This window comes from Cydia pomonella, chromosome 11 (assembly GCF_033807575.1).
Source record: "Cydia pomonella isolate Wapato2018A chromosome 11, ilCydPomo1, whole genome shotgun sequence".
In the NCBI taxonomy this organism is placed as follows: Eukaryota; Metazoa; Arthropoda; class Insecta; order Lepidoptera; family Tortricidae; genus Cydia; species Cydia pomonella.
In genome coordinates, this window is record NC_084713.1 from 10,487,080 (window position 1) to 10,509,527 (window position 22,448).

A 22,448-nucleotide genomic window follows, 5' to 3' on the forward strand; every position below is an offset into this window, starting at 1 on the left:
ATTACTTAGGTGCCTACGTTTGTTATTGTTATCCAACTGTTGTGTGCCAGATACCATTAACACGCAAATTACATACATACACAACGAAATGCGTAAAAAAAATACTAATAGCCTTCAGACAATAATCGAAACTACATTCGTTTCTATTGTCTTCAAAGCTCAAGCTACGATGAGTCACTTTGAACAAAGCCCTAGTCACGACATAAATTTTATTATTCCATGCACTTATTGCACTTGGAGGTAGTGCGCATCAATAGGTTCAGAATTAGGAAAAATACAATACTGTCAATTTATTTAGTTTGAAAGAAAATAACTTTTGATTCAGATGTATTTATTGAACAATGTGATTGAGAAGGCACGGAGCCACGTAAATAAAAGTGACTTTAATTTATAAAATGATACCATAACGTCGTTATCTCAATAAATACACGGTTGCTCTTCCTAATTCTGAGTAACACGATTTAATATAACAATCAACCTCAAAAGTGGTGATGACACAGAGGAAAACTTACATACTATTTTGTAATTTATTATCTTGAAAAGGACTTAGCCCATGGAAAGTATGGCAGTCAGGACACGAGAACAAAGTAAACTGGCGCCCTTAAACGCTGCATAGCTTTCTACTTTATCACGTGCCTAATATGATGTATAGGTATTATTAACAGTCAAGTAAGCCGTTTCCCTCACAAACTACATTCCTCTTATTCTTGGGTAATCAAAGTGGGTTATTTTATTTTAAAATCTTCATGAACAGGAAATAGTTGAAATATTTTCGATAGTTAACGTTTCTTTATTCTTGCCAGTGCCCAATCTGGCTTTCCAATCTTAATATGATAACCCTACAATGTAAACAAGTCGACGCACAAAGGCTAAACCGGATCGCGTGAGATGCGCTTAAGATGCACTGCCCACCGGAGGTTCTTGACCTATATGCTATGCGGCCTATATCGTGGGGGAGTTATATTTTCGTAACTAGATTGTTAGTAAGCGATTCCCTTAAATGAGTCAACGCAACGAGCTACAACAACACATACAACAAATACAATATGTATGTTAGGGTGTTGCTTATTTCGTCGAAGCTAAAATTTTCTACGTCTCACCCGCTTAGATTTTTTTCAAAATATTCAGTTACATTTCAGAGGTTGCTACCGCACTTTGAAAATTTGGACTCCTCATACAAAATGGCTTTTCGTGTTTTGTAGTGATTCCAGATGAGTCCAAATTTTCAAAGTGCGGTAGCCCGTAGCGACCTCTAAAACGTAACTGAAAAGTCTGAAAAAAATGTACATTGGTTTTTTAATGGCAGAGACTACATTAAGGGGGTGAGTCGTAGACAGTTTTAACTACGACGAAATAAGCAATAAGCATTCACTGTACCATTTAGTATTTTATATCCCTATATCCGAATTTCTCTTCGGGAAACTATTATAGGCGAATGTGGCGCCGACGGCCCAAGATATTCCGATCAGGAAGTGCCGTTTTAGCATTTAGCAATAATTCGTGTCGGCTCCCAAAATAGTTATTAGGTTAGGACAAGCAATAAAATATCCCAACGCTTAATTAAAAACATTAAAGATGGATTCTAAAAGTATTTCTCGCATGTCTATTGGTACACCAGCTGTAAATGAAATCAATACATTAAACAGTTTATACTTGGGCGCGTGTTACGCCTCATTTGGCGAGCAACTTGCATCATCGCTTTATTTATCGCCTCTAATCCGTAAATTTTGTAACCTGTCTTTTTAATTTTTCACGTAATTACAAACTGATCACCATTTACTATAGGGCATAGTCTCACCGAATAGGAAGGAGAGATCCAGATATAAAACTCATTCTTTCGTTTACTCTATTGATCTATATTTCTTATTGCTTTAAAGAGACTAATAGTCCCAAGTAAGATTGATTAAAGCAATTTTAAATAACATCTTTTCAATCCAGACGTATTTTTGTAACAGAATGAACTTTAAGAGTATAAAATTAACTTTAAATTCGTCTAAAGTGCCAATTAGGAACCACGACTACTACAAGAAGATATCTCATGCACACGCCCGCAAATGTAATTTTGAAGTCAAATAACACGGAATACAGGCGGTTTATATGTATTGTAATCAAAAATAAAAACATAGATAACACACACAGGAACAAATATTAATAAGACTTATAAGATCGAACAAAGGAGAATTGGAACGAAGGGCGCCGTTTCTGCGTTTATTTTTGTTCTATTTTTTCTGTTCCAAACCGTTATGCGTTCCTTTGAATTTTCAGTAGGTAGATAATGAAGTTCATTAATGGTACGATATTTTGATATAACATATTTTGAGTTCTGTTGAAATTATCTCTTCGTCGAGGAACTTGAGGACAAATAAAGAGAATATGATATCATTCGTGTGGGATTCACACATTTACGAGCTCACTTTCTTATTTAAAAATACTCATTTCCATTATACCTAAATTCGTTTGTCACTTCATATGCTTGTCTTGCAAGCCTTATACCTATCTACTTACTACAATTTAGTCAGAGTATTTGAATAGCATTTCGTTACAAAGCAAACTAGACTAGACTGCATTCTCTCCTTTGCATCAGTCTGCAAACTTATACAAATAAATCTAGTGTTTGCAATAGGACAATACGTGATTGTTACACCTATACCTATACACCCAATGTGCGTGCATGTGCCATGCAATTGTCTTATTTATTTTTAACATGACCAGTCGTATAAGATGCTTGTAGTGTACCCTGGTTGCGGAGTGTCAGTAAGGGGCAGATGAAGTGGGGGAGGCCACCTTCAATTGGCTTAACTGTAAATGCCGGCGACCAAATCGACCAATCATGTGCAAAATAGCTGCCACTGCATTGCTTGCTTCCGTTTCTTTTAACGTATCTATTAGATTAATTGCTTCTCATAAACGAATAACTTGTTTATTTAATATCAAATTTTCATGCACGTGTAGTGTAGGTTTTGAAATGTTGCCAAAATAACTTTGATGTATATTAGGTATTAACATTAAAGTCTACGCTATAGTGAAACTGAGTTTCAGTAGTTATGTCCAGCATTATTAGATTCTCGTTAAATTGTCACGGGCTCGTGCACTTTTTCAGTCGTGAACGTGAGGAATTGGTCGACTGGATACAGTAATGATTCCAATTTATGAATTTTATGATGTTGCTCTGAAATAAAACTATTTATAACACGTCTTAGTGCCCGAAAACATCATAGACATAGTTAACCTTATTAAGTTTTAATAAATGTAACATTTGTTAGAACTCTTCTGGCTCCGTAGAGTTAGGAGGACGGGGGGTGGGGATACCTTTCTCTAAATTCGCAATAGCAATAACATTAACGACGTGCGAATCGGGTCCAGTGTGCTAAGCCCCTTTATGTCTTTCAAGCTTGAGCGTGTAATCCCTTTGCAACCCGAATCAAAGATATATGACAACATTATCGTACTTTTTAAGGAAGGTATAACAATCATATACTAGTATTGATAAATTCCAATTAGGAAACAAGATAGACTATTTAAACAACTGACCATTATAATTGCGCATTCAAACAAAACGTATATGACGTCTAAAGCCACTAAGTGGTAGCTTTTCCAAGTAGCGAGTGCGTGCTCTCGGCCATGTAGAACAACTAGCATTCCAAATTGCAAATGCTGTTGATTTAGTTATTCCGCATCACGCCAATCATGGTACAAGAGATCTTCAACACTCAGTATCAATAAAACAACATGCTAGTGCGCATCAGTTTATAAACCATACGGGAACGCACTCGGACAGACGTAATCAATTAGTGCAGTTGTCGTGTATAGTTCCAATGTCGCGGTTCGACCGTCTCCATGGAGGCAAGCGCGCGCGGTAACCGTGACGACCATCGCTTGCCGACGCTCAGCCTCGGACTGTCCAGCGTTAGGCTCATTGTCAACAAGTTCGAGCAAGGCACCGCTCGTCTCACTGCTGACACATTCGAAACCGGCCGTGAACTTGTCGCCTACGACCCGAACGTCGTCGAAAGCGACGATGACTCCTCTCTCGGCCCGAGAGATCGAGTCCTGCGTCGATTCTTCCTGAACTTAGGCTTTGCTCTAAGCAAATGCGTACCTAGTGTGACGTTTGGAAACTTTACTGTCCTTTCCCTAATCATCGGATTCCTTGCCCCAAGGATGATATCTTATCTGGTGCTGTATCCGTTTTGCAGATTGGTATTCGGGACCCTCTACCCGGCTTACGCTTCATATAAAGCTGTACGGACGAAGAACTTGAAAGAATACGTAAGTAAACCCTTTTTATTACTTTGACCTAGTTTGTAGAGTAGTGATTGATACTACGTAGAATCTAAATAAATTAAAACAGTCGCGTAACTATACCTACGTTGAAACTAATAGACTTGTCACGGGTGTACGCTCAAGCTGTTAGCAACGCTTCGATTCCCGGCGTGTCCTTTACCTCCCTCATGCGGAAATTAGCGCACCGTGTCGGTGCCAGTGCCATACCCTTTTTATTTACGGAAACAAAGCAACTATCCGTAAAAGGTTCATTCATTACCTAGTTTCATGTTTATTTGCTAATGTAAAGACTAAAGCGTATTGTTTTCCGTTATGCTAATGATAACCGGCGTAGCATCAATTATGTATGTTAACAACATTCTAAACAGTGACTTCTTTGACTTTAAGATGTGAATGCAAAATAAATCGTTCTCGTCGCGGCCTATGTCAGGTAATAATGTAGATTAGTGCTAAATATTAAAGAATATTTAACAATGAGCGCTTAACTTCAAGGCTACAGTAATGACTAAGCATTTTGTGGTTAAGGCATTCATCAAAACTTTCAAATTACCTACTACCTTAAATAATAGTGTTCGTAAAAGACGTTTTTATCACCATCCTTACCAAGGCAATTCGGCGTAGGTGGTATCCGCTCCGTAAATGGTCTTAAACTACATGGAATATCAACTGCGTAAAGGTAAATTATTTTTCACCACACCAACTGGTAAAGGCCCCGTTGATTGTTAAAAAACGAATGAGAAAGTTGCATTTTATCCACATGTGGGGCAAAGTAATCAGATGCAAATTTTAAGTTGTTTCCTTAGGAATTAGGATAGCTAGTAAAATTGACTTTTAAATGATGATTTTTAATGATATTTTTTTTACGTTCATTTGGATTTAATTTAATTAGATATTTTTGCTATTTCATAATTAGGTAGTTTCCTCGCGTTGTTGTGGTGAAAATGTTTGTGTTTCACTCGTAGGCAAAGTTTGTTTAGCCCTGAGCCTTGAAACCCTCGCAACGCTCTAGATTCCTCGCTACGCTCGTGGTTTAATTTTGGAATCTTTCGCTTGCTCGGGTATCAATATTAGTACGAGCGGTTATACAACAACTTTGCCCCCTTGTAAAACAAATAACTATTTCACGTCAGCAGCTCGAACAAGGGTAATTTGCTGCTTAAAAATAGTGAGCAAAATCGCATTTTGCTCACCGAGTGAGACAAAATAACATTCAAGTTACCTTTAGATTCGAATGTCATTTCAACGTGCGGGGCCTAATACAAGTTCGAAATATTTGGATTCTATTGTCTTTATCCCTTTCACGTCATTAGCAAAAAGAAAGAGACAAAAAAAGTGCATACTTAATTCAACGGTATATTGACGGTTTATAATAGACCCCCGAAATAAGTCAGACCGCATCGTTCCAAAACACCCTACGAGTCTTCATTTGTAATAATTAATTAATTAAATAAAAGTTTAAAATTTAATAAAAACACCATATTTTACGTATTTTATTATACAATCAAAACAATGAACCCATACAAATTTACGCAATAGTTATGCAGTAAATAATTCTACTTAACTACTTTTAACGATCTCTACTATAGTTGACAAAAAGTAGTATCCGCAATTCGGACCGTATCTTACAAAGTTTTTTTTACAAAAAAAAAGTTGTCGATTGAACTGTCAATTGATGTTCGTTAATTAATTATTTTCGTATTATTTTATTGAAATTTATTTCGTTTTGTTTTATTGCGGTAATTAAAGTTAATTGTTAGAATACCTTCAGAAAACATGAGTGAAATAGTGATCCGTCCGTCTGGAATACATTTTTTCAGGTTGTATTTTTTGATGGCTGACTGACGTGAAAATTTTTGTGTACTACACGAGATCAAAGTTATTTACATCTCGTGCGCTTTTGAGTCCCTTACTACGCTCGAGATTCTAAATTAGATTCACTCGCTACGCTGCTCTATTATAGAATCTTTCGCTTGCACGGGACTCAAAACAAGCACTCGAAGAAATATCAAACTTTGCTCTCTTGTTGTACAAATAACTATTCTTTGTGCTTAGTCGGGGCAAGTATCAACTGCAAAAGCAGGTGACTACCATTAAAGACACATGTCACGTTCTAGTTCCCTTAACGTGTCTCGCTGCCACCCGAAGGCACATTTAGTACCGGTTTGACAAACAATGTTTTTACACCTGTAATACTGTCAAGCTCTGATTCTGCGAGCATCTTTAGGAACAAGCGAAATTCACTTATTTAAGATTTAGAAAATGTCATTGTCCAAGCATCCTGCTTTATGATCGGGTTTGTTTAACACACCATAACATATTACGTAGGAACAAATTTTGCGAAATTGATTATGACAGCCGGATCTTCTGTCCTAGGTGGAGCTCGGCTTTCTGCATCGCTTCTTGCTTGTTAATACTTAGTTCACGACCGAGCTCCATTATCTTGAAGCTCGGCTTTTGGACTGATTACAAGGCGTTTCCCTGATACGACCTACCATTTTTTTTATTTAGCTCTAAAAATAGGGGCCTCGCAAAGATTTTCCAGAGGCTAAATAATAAGGCCGCCCCTGTACACATATATGTTGCACAGTGCTGCTCCACAAAAGTTAACTACGTTGTGGATGAGCCATAAGGGAACTCAGGCTATCGTATGAGCGAGTTGCGCTTCTAGGCTTCTACCCATCCTGAATCACCTGATACTTCCTTCATAAGCATGCAGATGATAATCCTGGTCATTTTCCAGGTAAAATGGATGATGTACTGGATAGTTTTCGCACTGTTCACATGCACAGAGACGTTCACGGACGTGTTCTTGTCGTGGTTCCCGTTCTACTACGAGGTGAAGATAGTACTCGTGCTGTGGCTCCTCTCGCCTGCTACCAAAGGTTCCTCGATCCTGTACAGGAAGTTTGTACATCCGGCGTTGTGCAGGCGAGAACAGGTACGTTATATCAAATTATTTAAATCTTATATGTAGGCGAGACATTACAATAAAACGTTGTTTCAAACTTACACCAGTTTTTTTACTGGCGAAAACAGAGCCAAATAACGTTGTATGTATGTATACATACTTACCTATATACATAGTTCGATTGTTAAATAATTCTGAAGGTTGATTAAAAATCGTTGGTTTGGATTGCTTAGTATATTAACCTGTAAAATCCTTGGCCGCTTTAATTTACATTAAACGCTGTAAGCATTATAATACGATAATATGATTCATTGTATGCTCCAGTTATAACTATACTATGCCTACCGTAAACCGGAAACAATAATTAGGAAGATAATATAGACATGATACACACGATGGTGTCATTTAATGCTGAATGGTGTGCATTTTCTATTTTTACTACCTACACATGGCACATGGCTGACTTATTTGTTTAATAACATATTGCACTAGTGTTGAGGAAAAAATTAGATGACCCAGTTCTTATGAAAACAAATAGTTCTTAATTTTATAAATCTTAAGTCTCTTGAGGATATTAGGATTCCGTACCAAAAAGTACAAAATTAACCCTTATGGTGCGACTCTATCCGTCTTCTGCCCGTCCGTCTGTCTGTCTGTCTGTCTAAATGTCAATGCTAAATATCTCGAGAACTACTTAACTTATCGATTTAAAATTTGGAATAGTCATAAACAACGCTAATCCAGACAAATTTAAAGTGTTATTAACTTATTATTTTTATAACCTATTTGAATGAAAATGTCTAATATTTCTAGTCTAGTTATAAAGTCAAGTGAAATTCAACACGTCAATCATTTGAAATGAGCTTACCTTAAGATTGTCATTTACCAGCCGAGATAGAAAATGCCACAAGAAAGCGATACATAACCCATTATTCCCGTACGTATGAAAAGCTTTTATATCTTAGGGAATCCACGAGATATCGTATTTCCTGGATATTGACCAGAGAATGGTTACTGCCTTATATCTTGCCTTATAAGCATTCTTAACAATGTTTTTATTTTCCAGGAGATAGATGAGTACATAGCAAAGGCCAAAGACCAGGGCTATCACACTGTGCTCAACCTGGGCACCAAGGGCGTGAACTACGCCACCACGGTTATTATGCAGACCGCCATTAAGGTGAGTTGACAGAATTATGCGATCATTATTTAGCTTGTAATATTTTGATGGCATGCTTCGACTCATGACTGCTTAAGTGAGAACTGTTTTGATCAATGTTAGGAGATATGTAGTACCTAGTATTCAGTCTTTTTTAAATTACGTTATTCATTAACGTCTGTCAACTCTAACTAGCCGTTGATAATCGTTTGTCCATGTCTGTGACTGACATTAGTGTATGTTAGAAAGAGACAAAATGTAACAAAGTTATAATAAATAAATTATAAGCGTTTGCTACGCACTATAAAACACTTGTTATTAAAAAAAGACTCAATCGTATAATATTATAGCGCTCTTGTCTTGCCTTATTCATTTATAAATGCCTCACCTTATTGCACAATATAGGTACTATTGTTGCCGTCCAAGATATATTACTACTATCACTTATATACACAAAACAGTAATGTTTATGGAGTTAAATAATTATTATAACGGGATGTCTCTAAAGCAATTATTTAACCATTCCTAGGCACAAAGCAGGTTTAAAGATTACCTTTTAGTTTTACACCGTAATTCTTATCAAATAAAGAGCCGGTGTGAGTCAGAAATGTAAGTGCACTCAAAGAAATGACATCAGATAACACTAAACAGTTCTCATTTAGGCGACTTCTAAACAAGGGTTACGGTGGACTTTAACCCTTTAACTGCGTTCGCCATTTTACTAGCAGTTTTTACTAGTAGTTTGTTGTCATGTAGATGTCAATAAACTTAGACAAAGAAACGGCATGTTTGATCACAACACGTAAATTGGTTTGTATTAGAAGCACTCTAAAAATCTCGCTTTTTCTAAGTATGGTGCTAATTTATGCTTTCATGAACAGGTTGATAATGGCTTCTGAGTTTTCTATCAAAACGGTATACTGTTTACTAAAGAAATTCATATACAGGTTAAGTAAAAAAAACTATGCGGCTTAACATAACCACATTCGTTTATTCATATAATACACACACCTTCCTCGTTTTCTACAATTATTATTCGTTAAAATACTTGCCATCTTGGTTAATTGTCCACTATGTCTTAGGAATTTCGTACATCGACCTGCTACTCGCAATTACATGTTATTAGTGTTATTACCGACGCACACGCTTAACATCAGTGACTAGGCACGATGTCAAAATAATTATGTGCGAGCGACAAAGACAGATCGTGAAATTATTTATATTTGGCGGCCGTTTAGTATGAAAGACTCACATGCCAACGCACTTCTATAGCACCAGTGCAAGCGAGCGCTAATAAAAGCAACCACTTGTTATCAAGCATGCCCAGTTTCACAGTCACGTCGATGTCGTTTTACCACTTGTCGCTTAATTTAATTTCACTTTGTTTTAATTTTATTAACACGCTTTTTTTAATTCTCCCCCTCCCACCGTTCTATTCCGATATCCTTTCCGTTGCTGCTTCACGCAGAACTTGAATTTGCCGAGTCCTGAGCAAGAGCGCAGAGCCCTGCCGAGTCGCGACGCTCCCGATGGCTACCAAGACACATACGACGACCTCGACTACAGACCAGCCGGTGACCGAAATCTACCCGGCATCGTCGAGATAGTCGAACTGGACAACGACGACTTTCCCGGCGACGACGGTGATGCCAATGACCCCGATTTTGAGCCGCAATCCTCGGCCCGCAGTAGAGGCAACGTGGTCAGAAAACGCAAAACCGCAAAGGAAACTAGACCTAGAAGCAAGTCCAGGGGCCGAAGGACCAGAAGTCAGACCGCCGTCGAAAAGGAAAACAAAGAAATACTTGTCGACTGATGTTCGCGGCTCAACTCAACTGTGATGTAGAACGATTTTAGGCTATGCTAGGCTTATGTTAACTTTCCAGTGGATTGTAAATTTTGACGTAACATATCAAGTTTGCTCATTTAGGAAGTTAATTTCTATGCCCATTTGTAACCATATGAATACCAAAGTTCCAAATGCCTTTATTTACGTATCACATTTGACCGAGAGATCTCGTAGGTACTCGATTTAGTTGTGAAATTTGAAATTTCAATACTTGTTCCATATCGTATTTTTAAGTGTTGATTACACTTCAACGCCTTATTTTTTATTTAAGCTTTCTTCCCATCCTATTAAATTAAAATTACGCGATTTGATTGGGCATGTAAATTAGGTAACAGTGGTAAGGGAGTCATAGGTATCTAAAGCATAGATCATATAGAATTGGTATGCACTAGAAGATTGTTATTTCTTTAAGTAAATAAAATAAGAAAGTTATGAATGGTGAATTTTAAATAGTAATGTATTTAGCTTTCAAATATGTATACATTAAAAAAAATCTCCGTTATGTCAATAATTACGAACTGTTTTCATAATGGTCCCTCCATCTCATCAAAAATAATCCCTAATCTTCTTCATAACACTTTTGTCGATATTTTTGGCGTGTTGATTTCTTGTAGATCGCAATGAATTGATACCCTCGACAATTTAACTAGTCTTGTTTAAAAAAAAATATGATTTCCCAGTAGTTTTCGATAGATTAAAATTGGGGACAATTCGGAGGATTCATCTCGCGGGGTACATAATTGGCCTGATTATTAGCATACCATCCGAAAACTTCTTTTGAGTAGTGGCAGCTGGCTAAATCTGGCCAACATTTCACAGGACCGTTTCTCAAGTTTCACGAACTTATATTTTTCAGGTACATTACCTCTATTATTGGCCATATAAAACTTCGAACCGAGTAGTTGATTAAAATCGAGTTTTACATACGTCATGTCGTCCTACAACAAGCAACCTTCGAATTTTGTCAATACTGGGTCGTACAATAGTCGAGCTGGTGTTTTAGCTTGTCCGATCTGTTTAACAGACCGATTTGGCTGTTTTATTGCTCGATAGCTCTTATAGCCACCGCTGAGGTGAATCATCTTTATCTTTCTAGAAGTTTCTTTAAATTTTTGGGATAAATCGTAATTAGACCGTCCTGAATTTTGTTTGAGTGACCTTGGGACTTTTTTCCCAAAATCTTGTTATTTGTCCCAGACCTCCGATTAGTTTGTATTTTCCTGTCGGCCGATAGAGTCTCCTTGTAACGTTTTATGACCCTACAAATACTAGCTTTTAGCATCTTAAGCGACTTAGCTGTCTTCGTCCGGGATCGATAAGAATTTTCGAAGTATATTGTGCACGATCAATCTCCTTTTCTCAATTTTCACGGTCGAAAAATTGTAAGTACATAAAGCTAGAAAAATAATATTTTCACCATTAATACTACCTATATACTTACTTTACTCTTTGATTAATACTTAGAAGGTTGGTGATTGAACTGTAACTGTAATTTTTTTTCCCGCCATGGAATTATTATTTTTTAAACATTGCTAATTATGTGCCAATTCTATATGAACTAAGCTTTAATCGTTGGACAACCGGACTAACTTGAATTGGTTTGCCTTTTTACCGCCAAGTATTATAAACAGTAGGAACGCCCCGCCACTGTTAGGTTAGGCTATAACCGCGAGCATCGACAAACGAAGTTTCATCTATCTTTTTATCTCGCTCCAATACGCTAGAGTAACAGAGAAGTAAATATTAGGAATTTTGATTTTTAATGTTCGCGGTGGCCCTCCCAATCTACTTTCGATTTTATTACAATTCCCGCGCATGCTCAATTTATTAAATAATTTCCGATTGTTTGAATCCAAAACCTCGCATTATGTCCAATGTTAAGACCATTTTTACTTTTATACTACATGACTTTATTTTAAAATATAGGTTCATTATTAGTTTAATGTGCGTATGTACTGTAAACGCACTTGTAGGTATGTTAGATCATCTAGACTTGATTTGAGTGACTGAATTAGTTAAATTAAACTTAATTACTTATAATTTTTTTTGGCATATTTCATTTGTTGTAATAGTTTAGTACGGTGGTTGCATGCGCTTTGCCAAAACCTTATACAATACTGGTCACGAAAATGTAAGTATGGTTTTTATCCGTTATTTTTAAACTGAAGTCCATATGCCAACTAGTTAGATGTTGATTGATGTAAAATATTTTATACTTAGTAAAACTGTATCTGTGTTTATTAAGCCGGGTTAAAATTATTTTTCCTGTGCATATTGGTTTTAGTTTACGTCTCACTATTGCTAACAAAAATTTGGTGGTTTCAAAAAAAAAAAATTAGACGCAAACAGCTTAATTTTATACTTGCAATAAGTGAAATTTCTACCTCATGTTCTGTTTGTTAGCATGAGATTTTATAAAGTATCCCAAAATATATTAATTTCTAAAATTTCTAAAATATTATAAAACAAATTATTGTTATTATTGTATGTATATTTAACATAACAATCTCCACAGGGCGGAGGAGGTTTAGTGCAACAAATTCGCAAGAGCTACAGTCTGTCCGACTTGAGCGAGTGCGAGGTCCGCGACGAGAGAGGGGCCGACGAGGCCGACGATATCTTAGCCGAACCGAGAATAATCCGCCGCGTCGCTAAGAGGTATAACTGTGACACACAGATTGTATTAACTACATAAATAGTACAAATTTTATAGGAGTATCTAATAAACCTCACAAGTTTAAGGCAAAGCCGTAAAAGCTACAGTGTTCGTGTTCAAATACATATTCACATAGCTTTACTGCTATTATCACTTTGTACAAACTGGTTACACAGAAATAATTGTGACCATTTAATTAGGTATTCGACAGCAGTATTGGTAAACGGGACAGGTAATACAGGATGCGATACTTAAATACGGTGACAGTGCCGTATGGAACGGGACGTATGGCTATCCTATCTATGGAATATGTATGCATTGTGACTATCACAGTCTAAATGAGTATGCATGCATGTCACAGTGAGCTGGAACGTTTTTCCATATGCCCCTGGCGAGTTTTTCGACTCAATCTTCAATTTTATATTATTTTTACAGCAGCGGCTACAACACGCGCCGCAGCGCGTCCGAGTCCAACAGCCGAACACCCATGTATTTCCCAGAGGTGGATGTCGATGTCAGGGGTCCGCGGGCCGTCCGGGCCGACGAGCCAGATTTTAGGTAATTGCGTAAATAGCACGTCCGAGTCCGACAACCGAACACTCATGTACTTCCCAGAGGTGGACGTTGATGTCAGGTGGTCGGGGGCCGCACGGATGGTTGAGCCAGATTTTAGTAACTGCTCTTTTGTAAATAGTGCGTCCGAGTCTAACAGCCATAAGATGTTAATGTGAGGGGCAGGGCACGACACAAATTTTAGGTAATGAGACTTGGAAAATACTGGCCCGCCTGATGGTAAGCAGTCTCCGTAGCCTATAGATGCCGGCAACTTCAGAGGAGTTACATGCGCGTTGCCGACCCTAACACTCCGCACCCTCTGAGCTCTACAACACTATGAGTAGGGTCTAGTGTTATTTCGCTGCGGTGTTCTGTAAAGTGAAGGTGCTTCCCCAGTTGGGCTATGCCCTAGATCTGGTGCTGTGCCCTACCACACAAAGCGAGATGACATTCACAATGCCCGTACCCCTCTTTTGGACGTAATTTAAGGACATAAGTTCGGGCCCGTGGTATTACATATTTATTAAAAAAATACACATGGGTTTAATTAGTGCTTTAAAGCATATGGTTTAGACATAGGGTTAGTGGGTTACTGATACGGGACAATGGGGTAGTAACGGCGTTACAAGGGGGGGGGGGGCAAATACGTATTCAGGGATAATTGTGACCATTTATATAGGTATTTTGCAGAGGTATATTGATATCGTATATCAAAAATGGGACGCGATACTTAAATACGGTGACAGTCCCGTATATACGGCAACCCTATTTAGACATAATTTACCAAATCGTCCCGAGTAACAATAACGATTTCGGACAAATATTACAAGATTGTACGGTTTGCGAACAAGACGATATTACACGAAAAATCGTACTATGCAAACCGTAATTACACATGATTCGTAAAGCGAAACATCTGGGCATAGTTTAATCATTTATTTTAGTCAAAAAAAGGTTTGGATCTGTGCATGGTGGCCCTTTAGTGAATATGGCATGTTGCTTATGACAACTCCGACTTTGATATCCAATATATCTATCATTGAGCATTTCTATCGACCTGCTCTAGCGATATTTGAACACCATGAATGTCCGTTAGGCTTTGGTTTTTGGCTGATTGTTTATTGTTGATTGCTCCGCTTTCATCAGAAATTGACGGGAATCCATAATGTTGCAAAGAAATCGTTTTATGAACAATTCACCACATTTATTCTGCAGATGCTCAATTGAGGAATTATGAAGAGAAAAACGACACTTAGATAACGTGTTTAGGTAGCAGATAAATTTTTTGTTTCTTTCATACCAAGGAGTCGGTGAAATAGTCTCAAATGAAGCTCGATAGGTTTGTCCAAGATTGGTTGACTAGACGATATTTATAGCAATTTTGGACACGAGGGTGGTAATTCCCGACAGCCGCAGGCTGGAGCGAATTAAAGACCCGAGTTTGCAATATCCTTACCCCCGGAGTTACACAATGTTTTTCATCACACTTGCGAAGGAAATACTAAATTTTAAGCGAAATAATTCTTAACCTTTTGAACGCCACACCTATCGTACGCGGCGCGTAATCGTGAACCTTGTCGGTACGCATGAAGGTTGATATTGGGCTGTAGCCGCGCGCGTCATATGACGTCATATGACGTCTTTGGCGGTCAAAAGGTTAAATACGGTGACATATCAAAGATTTTGTAATTTCTTGGCAGGTGAGGCATCGAAGGCACAGACCTATTCGGCATTCAGCTACGATTGAAAAATATGTAAAAATATTTTAAACCGCTGTTAAATTAATCAAATTAAATTATTTTAAACATAAAGAAAAATTTTAAATTACGAGTATAAACGACAGTATTTTAAAAGTAAAACTCATTTATGCTACTTGGTTTGTATGAATAAGTGACATAATTTTTAAAAAAAGCTATAGCGCCCTAGGGAGTTATAGTTTTTTTTTACGATTCATAACTCCCGCGGGAACAAAATAGGCCTTTGTCCTTCAGCACACCTGCATGAAATAAGATCTTTTTCGAGCAAGTGCAAGTATGGTGCAAATGTCCCTTAGCAGTTGCACCAAACCTGCCAACGTATAACGTTCGTTAATAGTAATTTATGTGACTGCTACATATAAAAGGCATTAAAATACACGAGTGTGGGCTTAAGAAACTAACGAAGTGAGTTTCTTTAAAGGATCACACGAGTGCTTTAATGCCTAATATGTTTTTTTTTTTTTTTCCACACATACAATTATCATTACAGGCTGAACCCAATGCGATAATGTAGCAACAAATTAAATATACAAACAAACAAAAAACAAGTACCTATATCTAACAACTAAATTTTTAACCTACATACTACCTATTAAATATAACAAAGAGTTAATACAGCTACTTTTGTGAATTCACTCATCGTACATGAAAATAGGTCTATATGTGTGGCTATGATGTTCAGGGTACGCACGGCGCGTGTCTTCGGCGCCTCGCGCAGCAACTTGGTGCGCCCGCGCGGCGCGGCCAGCAGCCCGGGCTGACGGCGCGCCACACAAGAGCGCGGAACACAAATACCCACCGACCCCAATATATCCGCATTGTATATCTTTCCCCTAAGCAGTTTAAAGATATATGTAACGAGTGCTAGCTCCCTTCTGACTTTCAACTGATTGTATCCGACCATGCCTAAAATAAACAATGCCGGATACATCAGCGGATAAAACGGGTATACGCCGTATTGCCTCATATACATATACCTAATAAACTTATTCTGTATCCGCTCTAACATAAAAATATACTTTGCTTCGTGTGGAGCCCATATTTCAGCATTGTATTCTAGCTAGCTCCTGACCAACGCATTATACAAAGATGTTATAGCCTTCATATTTGTGAATCCATTAGCCATCCTTAGTACAAAACCTAGATTCCTGAATGCTTTTTTACAAATGTTCGAAATGTGCTTTCGAAACGTTAACTCAGTGTTAAAACTAACTCCTAGATTCCTTACTTCTGTGACTAATCATTAAATCTCCATCTACCTTATAACTGTTTTGAATGGGAGTACGTGCCCGAGAGAAAGAGATAGTCATACATTTCTTGGTATTAAACTGTAAAAGATTTTTCTGGCTCCACTGTACGACTCTGTCGATATCCGCCTGCAACGTTTTACAGTCATCACCACTATTTACGGCCAGAGACAACTTAAGATCATCCGCGAATAATAAACACTTAGCGTCTTTTACTGTTTTAGGCAAGTCGTTTATCATTAATAAAAATTCGAGAGGCCCTAAATTGCTACCCTGACTCACGCCTGATCTAGTAAAATAAGGTTTCGACCTGTGCCCTTCATATTCTACATATTGCTGTCTATCCCTCATATAGTCTGCAAAAAAATTAAGTAAGTGTGGGGTAAAACCGAAGCCTGCCAACTTTGACAACAACACGTCGTTATCAACGAGATCGAAAGCTTTTTTAAAGTCAAAGTAAGCAGTATCGGTTTGACCCCCGCTATCTACTATAGGTATTATCTGCGCTACGTGACTCAGAAGATTGCTGGCCGTACTTCGTGTCGGACGAAACCCGTGTTGCGCATCCGCGAGCTGCGCGCTCACCTGCTCATATACTCGTTTGTGAATAGCCGATTCAAATACCTTTGCCGGTGTCGACAGAACCGCCACCGGTATATAATCCTCTGTCTTATCTCCAGATCCACCTTTCGGTACCGGTATCACTCGAGTAATTTTCCAAATTTCTGGGAATACTTCTAGCTTAAGACAGAGGTTAAAGATGTGCAATAGCGGCTCCACCAGCACCATTCTACAGTCCCTAAATACGTACGAGGGAATACCATCCGGGCCAGAGGATTTTTTTGGCTTAAGTTGTTTAAGGGCTCGCCGCACGTCCTGTAAATCTAGCCTGTCAACATGAACCCGCGCCGCGCTGTTCTCAGTGCCCGCTGCCACTATTGCGGCGCTAACCTCCAACTTTGGCTTCTCCACGCTGTATACGGAGTGGAAAAACCTAGCAAATTCAGTACTTAGTACTTACGTGTACTATGTACAGTTACATACTACGAATAACTACACACATATAAACTTTCTATAATATATTCACTTACCTAAATTACAGCCAACGTTTGGGCATCGTTGCACTCTTGGCGGAACTCGCGGATATATAGTGGCGTCACCGAAATATTCTTATCGCTCAATTTTACACGAAACTTTTGCTATAGTTACTTTAAAAAAAACAAGAACAAGCAATTACAACATTATCACAGATAAAAAAATGGTTCTAAGAAAACAGTTTATTGTAATGTTGGCCATTATTTACGGATTTTGAAGGCACCATAGAGGGTTTATGATGTGTGTAGATAAAATTTGTTATTTAAGAAATAAGTTAGGGGACTGATCATTATCAGTTACAGTTACATTACTTTGGTTGGTGCAAATGCCCCTAACTACCTAATATCTTGCAGCCACATCAAATCCACCGAAGATATAAGCTCCGGCTACTCCAGCGCGGACAACTCGGCGTCGCTCACGCGCGCCGGCTCGGTGGGCGCCGCGGCGCGCGCCCGCGCGCGGACCACGCGGACGGCCGTCACCGCCATCAAGCGGCCACAGGCTGCCGAGGTCTGGTAACTGTTTTAATGCTCATGTTACGGCAGACTTCACGTTGGAGAACAAAACAGTTTTTTGCACTTTAGTGTCCTTCTAAGGTTGCTATTCCACCTGTCCAATTTCATTGCATCTCAATCTCTCATTGAGAAAAATGTGAGACGCAGGTATCAAGAAATTGGACAGGTGGAATACCATCCTTAGCTAACTTTGCATCGACTCGAATAACATCACGTCAACGTGATATTCTCATAGAAATTTGCCAGGAATTATGACACTATGACATTGCAAATGCTGTGTAAAGTTAGCTTGGTCCGACTCCAGAACTGTCTCGCTCTCAAATCGGAACGGCGCGCGGATCGGCATCCAGTGTAAAGATCGCCTGAAATCGCAGGCGCGGTTATGCTATTCATTATTTTGAAATCTGTATAAATAGTGGGAGCGATTCGTGCAGTAACAATATCAAACGGTTACTGCAATGAGAACGGGTAGGATTTTAATGACATTTCTGTACAACGTGAAACTTTTTTATAGCCCTTTAGTGTACTTTCCAATTGTTTCACAGAATTACTTGGAAGTATAAAAAATACATAAGTACATATAGTATCATTTGCATCAAGTTACTTAGAACCGTTTGAATCCACCGGATCGAAAACCCTTTTTCAGTAAGACCAAGTAAATGAAGTGTTAAAAAAGTAAAAAATAGTTCTGTCATTAGTAAAATAATCACTTTGATCAAACCAGCTTAGTCACTTCTGCTTCTGCCTGTATGTGAAGTTCACAAACATGTATGTATGTGAACAAGGACAGAACAGAATGATATAGGCATGGCATAAGCATATAACGAAGTTCAGATTATCGATGTTCGCAACTTCGCAGTAGGACCTCTGTTACGGCAATAGGTAATTTGTTTTGCCCATTGATGTCAACGGAGCGCAGGATATTTTAGGGTTATGGGCTATATTTTACAATTTGTAATTTGTAAGCGATATCATAACAAAGTTTGCAGTGCGCAACTGCCATTATGTATTGTACGCGTCCTTATAAACAACACATAAGGCAGATAAAATATAGTTATAGGCACTAGAGTTAAAGTCACACACACAAGAACAAAATTAGTATTCATTTTTCGTACTAATAACATAGTGCAAGATGACCAAAATTTCTTCAAGGTTTTTTTTATTTATTTTTAAATTTTAAAATCGTGCGATTAAGTCACATTCTCTCAGTCATTCATTCAATACTGTTGTTGCGATTAGTACTCTGTGTAGCTGTGTGTGTAATCAAATCATTCACCTGAACTCTCTTAGCGATACCTGTACCTATGTTTAAAATTAATGCGAGAATATTCCTTATCAAAAACATCTGTTAACGAATAAACTGCAATTTGAAAACTTGTTTTAAATTATTTACACAATATAACTTTTAGATATCGTAGTAATAAAATATAAATCTAATGCTTAAATGTAACCGGAGCTTGTCTTCGTGAGGTATAAGACATATATGTTACTTGACAATATTTTTTAAGATAGATGGGTTGGTAATGGGTATATTGAGTTGTCTTTGCAACCATAAAAGTGTTTTTTTTTCTTAAATATTAAATAAATCCATACATTAAATTTTTGTACAAAGACTACTCATTGTAACGGCGCAGTGTAGAATTGGTGCTGGATATAATAACTTATTTATAATATGTTATTTATATGCCACATGTGGTGATTGGCTAACAGTGAAATAAAATTCATAATTTTGAAATTTCATTAATTATTTATCTGGTCGTAGTTACTAAAGAAAGGACGCTTAGCACGAGGAATTTCGTACACTAACCCGACTGTTCCAATCTCTATCGCATTACACTTTATTGCTATCCCGCCCATGATACTGGCTGTCGATGTAACTGTGCGAGCGTGACAGCGATATAACTATAAGCGGGCGGGTCAATGTACAAAAATCCTTGCGGTAAGCGGCCTATCTTTAGCTATAGTGGGACACCTTGGTTCTGCTAGCGTGTAAACGAAAATTGTTCTTGAGACATTTGTTTTCTACCTATACTTATAAACTAGGAGCAATCAGGGATGCTTAACAATGGTTTTATTATATATTAATCTTATTTAACTTGTTGTCTGCGTGGTAGAGTTAAAATGTGGTGTTACGATACGAAATATGAAGACATCGTTCCTTGATTGACTAATTAATCTGTAGGTAATTAAGTATTATTTGGCGGAATTTACATATACTCTGTACTTTAGGTATTTAAAAAAAGGTTAACAAAATCTACCCTCAAATGGCACATTAAGCCAGTCGAGGGTAAATGAAAACATTACATGAACAAATAATGTAGGTTAAAGTCAGGTCGTTCAGTGACAGATCCAGGCGGTTTGGTTAACCAATAAATATTATAACTACCCGAAATTTTACAAATTGTTTGTTTACTTTTATTTAAATACCTAAAGATACAGAGTATAGTTTAGAACCTATATGTTTTTAGTTTGTTGTGTGCATGTTTTCTGTTTATTCTTACCTAAAATTAATTTATTTCTTAAATATTTCTCTACAATTTTTTATAAGTCTGTTTATGCATTTACTAGATTATTTCTTCGTTTCTTATTATTATACTTGATATAGACTTAAGTTTTTATTTAAATTAAAGGACAACGAAGTATTCATCGAGGAGCTTCAAGACGACGATAGTTTTGAATATGCGAATATGCCCCCCTTAGTCAATCTCCCGTCTCACCTTTTCCTCTCCCATACTGATCCTCCCTTTATATATCAATACGTAGGAGATGAAGTCAAAATAATACAAGTCTTAGGAAATTATCCTCTAGGTACAAATTTTAATGAAAATAAAATGAATAAGAGGGACCCAAATGAAAATATTATTTACGAAAACTCAGAAAAGAACCTTTCGCCAGACAGAGAACCTCACGAAATTTTTGAAAACGCAGAGGAGGATATAGACACCATCGAAGCAGTCAAAACAACTAAAAGTGAGGAGTTAACTGCCACTGCAAATGACGACAATAACAATAAAATTAACGAGTTATCAAATAAAGATCAAAATGTGATGGGTTGTAAAAAGACAGATGTTGAAGCAAAACCTGAGGAAACACTAGACGAAAAGAAACATATTACAAACGCTCTTAAAGATGAAATAAATATACCCAAAGATAAAACGAATGTATCTAAACATGAAACTATTGTACCTAAAGGTGAAACTAATGCATCTGAAGATGAAAAGAATGTAGCTAAAGGTGAAAGTAATGTACTCAAAGTTGAAACGAATGTATCTAAAGATGAAAATAATATACCTAAAGGGGAAACTAATGCATCTAAAGATGAAATTAAAGAGTCTAAAGATCAAATTTGTACATCTAAAGAGGAAAAAGCTGATTCTACTAGCCTAGATACATCCGCTTATGAGAATGATTCCGCAGAAAGCGACGACGAAGCTTCTTTCGGGACACCAGAGGACTCTCCTAGGAGTAAACGTAAATCTAAATCACCTAAAGGTAAATATGGGAAATGTAGGGCACCCCCACCACCACCTAAAGCAGATAATACAAAAGGAACATCTGAAACCCTAAAGAGTGGTAAAGGAACGGGTAGCTCAATCGGCACAACTTCGCTAGAAAGCCTGAATGACATGCTGAGCAATTTACCAAATAAACCTCTTAAAGAAACTAGTTCACATCAAACTTTGCATGTTGTTAATCCAATAGCGGAAAAAAAGAGACGTCACAAATCTAAATCACCCAACAAAATCCCTAAGGGGAATAGTTCGGGAATTGGCAAATTATTACAACTGCCAAGCAAATTAGCATTCTGGCATAAGAGTGACGATAAATCTAAAACCGACTCTACATCAATGTCATCGAGGTCCCGGTCGCATAGCAGAAGGTCATCTGGAAATGACCAACAAACTGATTTTCAAAGCTATATTGACATAAATACACCATTCGATACACCGAAAGAGGATGCGCAGTCTATCGCTGATGACCAAGTTAGTTTTGTTGACGCTGCCGACTTTGAAAGCGAAGTCATATCGCATGACATTATGGAAAAGAGTGATGCTTTACAAAAGTTGATCGAAGCGAAAATTGAGAGCCACCCAGAATATAAGTTTGTTTCGTTGCACGATGATATTCCTACTGCATCGAAAAGTACAGATGTCTGAAGCCTTCCTCTATCCTATTTTCTCGTTGCAGCAGCGCGACCGGAACGTATGTTTCATTATCGTATTGTTTTTATTTGTTGCATGGCGAGAGCGCTACCAAATACCAAAATGACTGGCTGGTACTGTTATAAATTAATGAGTTATAACATACTTAAACTGTATTGAGTGTTATTTTTATCTAAGTATTTATTTAGCGTGCGGTGTCGTATTTGATGTGTATTTATTTGATACTAACACTGGTGTGAATTATTAACAGTATCTGCTCT

At 37.6% G+C, this 22,448-nt stretch overlaps 1 protein-coding gene across 2 annotated transcripts in view; it reads left to right on the top strand.

Annotated features, from left to right (window-relative positions):
- LOC133522804 (receptor expression-enhancing protein 1) overlaps window positions 1–22,448 on the top strand; it is a 33,541-nt gene that overhangs the window by 7,047 nt on the left and 4,046 nt on the right. The window contains exons 2-8 of one of the 2 annotated variants that reach the window (XM_061858260.1): window positions 4,197–4,269; window positions 7,025–7,222; window positions 8,259–8,372; window positions 12,716–12,858; window positions 13,292–13,414; window positions 17,864–18,020; window positions 20,656–22,228. In XM_061858260.1, the coding sequence (XP_061714244.1) occupies window positions 4,197–4,269; window positions 7,025–7,222; window positions 8,259–8,372; window positions 12,716–12,858; window positions 13,292–13,414; window positions 17,864–18,020; window positions 20,656–22,182 (2,335 nt within the window). In that variant the 3' untranslated portion in view covers window positions 22,183–22,228. The remainder of the gene's footprint in view (window positions 1–4,196; window positions 4,270–7,024; window positions 7,223–8,258; window positions 8,373–12,715; window positions 12,859–13,291; window positions 13,415–17,863; window positions 18,021–20,655; window positions 22,229–22,448) is intronic. The other variant, XM_061858261.1, reaches the window with a different exon arrangement.